Source organism: Eptatretus burgeri, chromosome 13, assembly GCF_056783735.1.
Source record: "Eptatretus burgeri isolate ZD-2024b chromosome 13, Ebu_testis_v1, whole genome shotgun sequence".
In the NCBI taxonomy this organism is placed as follows: Eukaryota; Metazoa; Chordata; class Myxini; order Myxiniformes; family Myxinidae; genus Eptatretus; species Eptatretus burgeri.
The window spans coordinates 50,675,460-50,683,328 of NC_140973.1; the positions used below are offsets into that span (position 1 = coordinate 50,675,460).

At 45.2% G+C, this 7,869-nt stretch overlaps 1 protein-coding gene across 4 annotated transcripts in view; it reads right to left on the reverse strand.

Moving 5' to 3' along the window:
* The window catches only part of ALG12 (ALG12 alpha-1,6-mannosyltransferase), a 30,357-nt gene that overhangs the window by 7,911 nt on the left and 14,577 nt on the right, over window positions 1-7,869 (reverse strand). For all 4 annotated transcript variants that reach the window (XR_015050768.1, XR_015050767.1, XM_085852401.1 and 1 more), the window contains exons 2-6: window positions 6,499-6,631; window positions 3,689-3,862; window positions 2,458-2,652; window positions 733-836; window positions 75-304 (exon numbers count right to left, since the gene is read on the reverse strand). Coding sequence is in view for 2 of the 4 variants with exons in the window: in XM_085852401.1 (XP_085708527.1) it covers window positions 75-304; window positions 733-836; window positions 2,458-2,652; window positions 3,689-3,862; window positions 6,499-6,631 (836 nt within the window). In the remaining 2 variants the exon portion in view is untranslated. The remainder of the gene's footprint in view (window positions 1-74; window positions 305-732; window positions 837-2,457; window positions 2,653-3,688; window positions 3,863-6,498; window positions 6,632-7,869) is intronic.

The following is a 7,869-nucleotide window of genomic DNA, read 5'->3' on the forward strand; positions in this document are numbered from 1 at the left end:
TGATTGCTCTTTTTCTCGTTTCTTATGAAAAGGAAAAACATGTCGCACGGTGTTTAAATTGTTCAAATACTCACAGAGAGGCCAGACCAAAACCCGAGGCAGCATTGAGTGGTGGAACAGCATAGATGACAAAACGTAGCTCCTTATGCGGTAATAGTGAGTAGAGAGTGACAAAGGCAATCGGGGGTAACAGCAACAGGAACACTCGCTGAGGAGCACGGAGACATCCCAAGGGCCCAAGTATTGCTGTGGCCCCCAAAGCTCGGGGCAGGGCTGAATAGAAGTACCAAAGTAATGGAGATGTCTGTTTTAAGTGAGTCAATGGTTAATAACAATGTTTGTGTCATATCGAATGCACAAGCAATACATGGTCATTCCCATAAAACAGACTTTTCCACAACACAAAATCACCTGAATCATCTGCTGATGGAAATCAAAGATCATGTAGCACCTTCAACAAAAGTAGGCCATTGTGAGATGGTACCATGTTAAAATTAAATAAAAAAACTGCCCTGATCTAGGAGAGTTGGGGTGGAGGCTGGAGGGGTGATAGGGATAAGGCTTTGCATCAATTGCATCGTTGTGTCTCAGGAATGAAGCAACCAGCAAGCAGGCATTGCATACACAATGATGATGATGTGGATTGCATGACCGCCTGAATAAAATCAAGGTAAAATTGCCAAATTAAAAGACAAGCTCAACTCCCTCTTGCAGAACACAAGGAAAGGATACACCCCAGATGGAACTCTTATTCAGCACGGTGTTGTACCAGAGGACGTTCCCTTCCGGCCACAGCCAGCGACCCCACATTACAGAGTCCACAACCACAGTTAGCACTTGAAGGAAAAAGGGGGGGGGGGCATGATGAATCAAAATAATATTCCGTCTTTTTTTCATTTCAGTTTCTGGTTAGGTGGTCGTGGTCGCTTCTCTTGGTCCTCTGAGAAATTTGCTTCCAAAAAGCTAAGTAATCGTTCCAGATTTGTCTGTGCTCCTGGAGAATTTATGTTCTTTGTTTGTGTCGATTGTTCTTCGTATCAAGTGCTCACTCCTGTGTATTTTTTATCTTGCCAAAACGAAGTTTTGCAAGATATGTAAGTCAGCTTGTATGTTTTATTTTTATTTTTTTTCTTTGGTCTGTAATCACGTATAAAAAAATTCTGCAGAGCACAGTTATCATCGGAAATTTTTGTAACTTCGCATATCAGAGGCCTATAGAGGTCCCTTTCAGTGCACAAAATTTTGAAGGTCAAGGTCAAAGGTCAAGGTCACTTTGGCGCAAATCAGGGGAGTCGACGAAACCCTTATTTTTTGAGTAATTTTGATCGGATAGTCTTCAAACTTCATGGGAATATAGTTCATGGTCTGGCGCTCAGCTGATTAATTTTTGGTGGCGATTGGCCTTGACCTTCATGGTTAGCACCTGAGGTCAAACATATTTGACCCCAAGGTCAAATTTTCAAGTTTTACAAACCATATCGTGTAGTACCTCAAATTGAACACCTCAATGAGTGCTTTCTAGATATGTCAAGCTTGAGACATTATGACGTCATTTGGTGACGTTATGAGGCAAACGCATATTTTTCATGGTTACTCTGTAGAACGATTCTCATCGGAATCTCTCGTAGGCAGATATTCCTCAAGGAGTCGCTCCTGGTGGATAGCAGCTCTGTTCACCTCAGTGTGACCTTAAAGAAGTCACACGTGGTCACCTTTTGGCAAGATATGGGTCACCCTGTGGGTGACATTGGTTTATTTTCTTATTCGTTCTACTCTGCTGTTGGAAGTTTCCCCCTTTCCATTTTGTTCCCTTCCATTCTGCTCGAGCTCTTCAACGAGCCCATGGCTCAGATCATCTCGGAATGATTACGCTCCTTGGAATGGCATACGTTGCAGCGCAAACGAGGCATTGGACACCGAAGGAAACCCTTTGCAGCCCAGCATGCAGTGCTTTATCCATAACCCATGAACTTAATCAGTTTATTAGCCATCTCATTTGATACCAACCCCATTCTTACCACTAACTTAATACAACTTATCATCGACACTCTACAGGGAAGGCATTTTGGCAGGGTACCGGAACATAAAGGCACACTCTCTCTGAGATATACTGTTGGATTTTAAAAAGTCTGCAACATAAATTAATACTGGACAGCCGGCTTTACAGTGCCATCAAAAGTATAGCAAGTTGTGAGATACAGGGCTTCGCTACCGGCACTGCATCAGAGCAACAGTTTTGCATTTTTTTTTCTTTTTTAAATCGAGTATAATCCCATTGGGAACCAAACCAATTCAACCACCACCACCACAACCACAAAGCTTCTTTAAGAGGAAATACTTGATAGAAAAGGACTTCAACCTTTCCTGTAATGCGGAATAATCACAGTTACAGGCAACCATCTCAAATACAAAGGAAGTATGTAAAAAAAAACAACAAACACAAAATAAGTGTCTCACCCAAAGACAACAGTCCAGCAGGTAGTGATAGCAGGAAGGTCCTGCTGAGACTCAGTCGACATTGTGCCAGTGAGACCAGTAGAAAGATTCCCATCAGGGCACACAGCTCGGCTCTGAATACAATGATGGCAAAGGCTGAGAGGGTGATGAATGCTCTGTGGTGGCCCTCCAACCAATATGCCATCGCAAGCAAAACTGGGATCAGGTGTGCATGAAAACAAGCCGGTCATGCCAGTCAATCGCTGCAGCTGAGACTGGAGTAATTGATGTGGCAGTGTGGGCGAAAGCTAAAAGAGTTCCGAAAAGATTGTGTCCTTCCCACTGATGCCTCGTCTCCACGAGGGACAAGCAGGCTGGGCGAGAGGTATGCACACTCCCCACCGAGCTGTGTCGAGCTTGGGTTTAAATCTCGGGCCAGATACAAACTGCCATCCTGGTGTCTCGCAGGCAGGGTGATTCATCAACGTGTGTGCCGTCTCTTGGATGGACGTTAAGCTGGTAGCCCCATCTGCCAGCATTAGTTCGTCGACGTTAAAGACCACCCGATATCCTTCGCAAAGAGTAGGTGAGCTATAGCAGGCACCCTGACCAAGTTTAAAATTCCTTCCCTAACCTACTGGGTTGCTGCATCAGAGGCACAGCCACCTCCATCCTCCCCCCGAACCCCCCCCCCCTCAGGGCAGTGTTTCAAGTGGTGGAAGTGTCGGTGTTCATTTCGAAAGGGTTGGATTTCAGGGACTATAGTTTCTAATATCGCGGCAAACCATCCATGGCACAATGGAAAACTAGTCTGAATCGTGAAGGCCTGTGTTGTTCGGTGTCGGAATCGACCGAACGGACAGAATTGGAGCTCCCGCGTATGGAGAGCTCCTGAACCCAATCAGGCTGCCGTGAAAGGTTCTCAACTTGCGAGTTGATAACAGGTATAAATATTATGAGCGTAACGAGCCTGGCAAACGAGAGATAAAACTCTCGAAACATTTCCCTCCGATTCCGAAATCCGTTGAAGCAAATTACGCGAATAATTTTGCAACGTTTCCAAAAATAATCTCGCAGGTGCGTTGCAGTCTTTCATAATACGCGTCTCGTGCAATGTGTACGGAACGAGTGTAACAGGAAAAAGCGTCACGATAAAATAAAATGTGAATTTGTGGATTTCAAGTGAATATTTCACATCCGTTGGTTGCTGCAAATGTGAGTTTGCCGCTGTATAGCTCGTCTAAAATCATACCCAGAGGCAATGCGAGAGTGTTGGGAAGTAGTCGGGAGCTGTAGAACATCAAGTGGAACTGTGTGGCGCAGATTAGGGCGGTACAGGAAGCAACTCGTGGACCAAACTGCCGGCAGAGCGCGTCAAGCCAGCGACAGAGAGCGACGACGACGCACACAGCCAAGCTGGCACGTACTACGGTTGGGATAAAAGAACCCAGGAAGTCAGACTGCTGGAGCTCGTGGAACCTGCTACGCACACAGTGGGAAATGACATGGCAAGGCCTCAAAAAACGTGGTGTTCATCGCCGTATCATAAACAAAAGTTGTTCCACTTTGTTCAATGTCAGGGGTAAAGGAAAAAAAAATCGTCTTCTTGCTCGAACTGTGCGGAACAATCTTGTCACATGAACCAGATGGCACTAACCTCTATTATTTATGCACGAGTCCGCAGCACCGTCGACATGATCATCTACGGGTCTTCAAACTTGAATTCACGGAACATTAAAGTGTGAAAAATTACTTCAAAGTCAAGTAAAAGTCAAGCAATGGTCTACTCATTCTGAGAGATACTGTTGGATGTTCAAGGTAAGAAGTTGAAATGAATACAAGACAGCCAGATTTATAAATCGCCTTCCGAAGCATAGCGTGATCCGTTGTATCGGCACTGCATCAGAGCAGTGGCTTTTTAAAATTTCTATTCGTTCGGTTTGTTTCATCCTGTTTGGAAGTAAACCAGACTAGACAGCTCAATGGCAAGCTTCCTATCAATTGAGCTGTCATTCGTAAGCCTGGTATTGGCTTAGCGGTTAGGATGGTTGGCTTGGGATCTTAGCGTCCTGAGTTTGAGCCCCGTTCTCCGCGGGATTAACACCAGTTGGGGTTGACTCAGCCTGTCATCCTTCCAAGGTCGGCAAAATGAGTTCCCGTGTACTGGTATAGGGGTACAGCATCAGCAGCACAGCCACACCACAACAAAATGATAGCGAGCCGGCAGCCAAACTGGCATACCCAAGAAGAAGAAGAAGGAACTGTCATTCCATCCCACCACTAAGCTTATTTAAGAGTAAAACACTGACAAATGACCCCAAAAACAAAAATAAATAAATTAAAAAAAACACTGCGACCCCTACATCTCAGATACAGAATAACTCAGTGAGAACAGTCCATCAGGTGCACGTAGGAGGAAGAACTTGCTATGACTCAGATGGTTGTGCTGGCGAGACAAGGAGAAAGATTCCCATCAGGCTTACAACTGAAAGCCCATCTTGTTTCCAACGTCAGTGATCACTTTTCATCTTTATTGCTACCCTGAAAAAAAAAAAAATTCAAACTGAAACACAATCACCCCAGAACAGAGGACGTGGTCATCTCGTCTGAGCTTTTGGAAAATCTTCAAACCACGTTGCTTTTTCCATGTTCTCAGCGAGCAAAGTCGAAAAACATTTGAATTCCCAAAGTGGAGAACATCTTCAATGTCACGTTGATGGTCACAATAGGACAGCTGTTGGAAAAGCCACATTGAGCTCTACATCCCACGAGTAGAGTATCAACTACTGGGCTTTCAAAGTTTTAGTTCGATATTCAGCAGCACCGATGAGAACATCTGACATCCTAAAATATAGAATAAGGCAATTATATATATATATATATATGTCTGAAAATTTATCCCTGTGTCGTAAGAGGTGACCAGGGTTGCGTCAGGAAGGGCATCCGGCGTAAAACGTGTGCCAAATCACTATGCGGATCATACAGATGATCCGCTGTGGCGACCCCTAATGGGAGCAGCTGAAAGAAGAAGAAGAAGAAGATATGTCTGAAAATCCTACAGAAAAAACAGGGCTGGCCGGATCTCCACCAAATGATGCATATGTGTTGGTGGTACCCAGGTTCAGGTCCACGGGCACAAACCCCTCGCCTCCTCGCAGGTTGGGGGAGAGGGGAGGGAGACGACTTCCCAATGCTCCCGAAGGGAGCAGGTGTTTCTAGTATATACAAAAGAAAATATTCAAACTTACTGATGGAAAATAAAAAGCCAGACCATGTAAGTTATTGGAATATCTTTCCAGTTGAACAAGATTCGAACGATTTCATGGAGTTGTTTAAATGACAAACTTTGGCACATTCCTCCTCAATAAAAATGAAAGTTAAGAGAAAAGATAATTGACAGAGGTTGGGAAGTTAATATAGTTATGAGATCGAGGTCTCCTTGATAGGGAATTACCATTGACCACCACCAAAAGAAGGGCATCTTAATGGTCGCGTGGAATTTAACTCGACCCAGTTATAAACTGTCAACTGGGTGTCACAGGCAGGGCAATTCATCAATGTGTGTGCCGTCCCTCGGATGGACGATAAACTGGGTGGCTCGTGTGCATCGGTTGGTGGACATAAAAAAAATTTTTGCCACGGTGTCCTTCGCGAAGAGTAGGCAAGCTATCGCCGACACTATGAACAAATTCATGTTCCTCACCGAACCAGCAGAGGGCATTGCATCAGCGGCACAGCAGCACCCCCAGCAAATGATGCCACCCACAGCCACGTGGTGCATACGAAAGAAGATGATGGCACCGTTCCCTACTTAATCAGTAGGACTTGTGAAAAAGAGATCAACTCTTCCTTTGACCTTAGCCCCTCTCTCATCCATTCATTTCCTTTTTCTTCTCCTCGATTCCAAACCAACTCCCAAGTGCTTTCTCCTTTTTCATAAACAATGTCGATATCATCCGTCGTGATTCCCAAACACATCTCTTTGATTTCACGCTGCTCAGGTGGAAACTCATGGGGAAGACAAGGCACAACATTCGCTCGGAACCAGTTTTGCCATCTTACCTGCATACTGTGCAGAGAACTTCGTGAAGCCCAGAAGGTCAAGGATGCAAACCATGGGGGCAGCAACAGCAGACAAAAACAAAGCACCAAGAAAGGTACGGGGAACCACACCTGGGAACTCACGATGGTCGTACTGGAAATAAAGGTAAGAGAAAGGTGGAAGGTCAAGCACGTGTGGCTGAAAGACCTACTTTCCCAATGTCGTCGTCTCGACAGTCTTTTCTTTCAATCCATGATTCAAGATGGTAGGTATGTGAAATAATAAAATACTAGTGCGTGCCCGTACGTGCAAACACAAAAATAAATAAATAAGAATAAAAAAATAAGTAAAATAAATACGAATTGTCACGTTAATTGTGACGTCATAGCACCATGTGCTGTCATTGGTTTGGTAAATAAATGGCCATAACTTGGGAAGCACTTGTCCGATTAATATCAAACCTTGAAAAGGCACATCCTCAGGTCCCCAGCAATATAGCTGGCAAGTTTCAATTAGATTGGACCAGCGGTTGTTGAGAAACAGCGGTCACACACACACAGACACACAGACACACAGACACACAGACACACAGACACACAGACACACAGACACAGAGACACACAGACACAGAGACACACAGACACAGACACACAGACACAGAGACACACAGACACAGAGACACACAGACACAGAGACACAGACACACAGAGACACAGACACACAGAGACACAGACACACAGAGACACAGACACACAGAGACACAGACACACAGACACAGAGACACAGAGACACACAGCCACACAGACACACAGACACACAGACACACAGACACACAGACACACAGACACACAGACACAGACACAGACACAGACACAGACACAGACACAGACACAGACACACAGAGACACAGACACACAGACACACAGACACACAGACACACAGACACACAGACACACAGACACACAGACACACACACAGAGACACAGACACAGACACACACACAGAGACACAGACACAGACACACACACACAGAGACACAGACACAGAGACACAGAGACACACAGACAGACACACAGAGACACACAGACACACAGAGAGAGACAGAGAGACACACTGAGACACACAGACACACAGAGACACACACAGACACTGAGACACTGAGACACACAGACACACAGACACACAGAGAGACACACTGAGACACAGACACACAGACACACAGACACACAGACACACAGACACACAGACACACAGACACACAGACACACAGACACACAGACACACAGACACACAGACACAGAGACACAGGCACACAGACACACAGACACAGACACACAGACACAGACACAGACACACAGAGACACAGACACACAGAGACACAGACACACAGA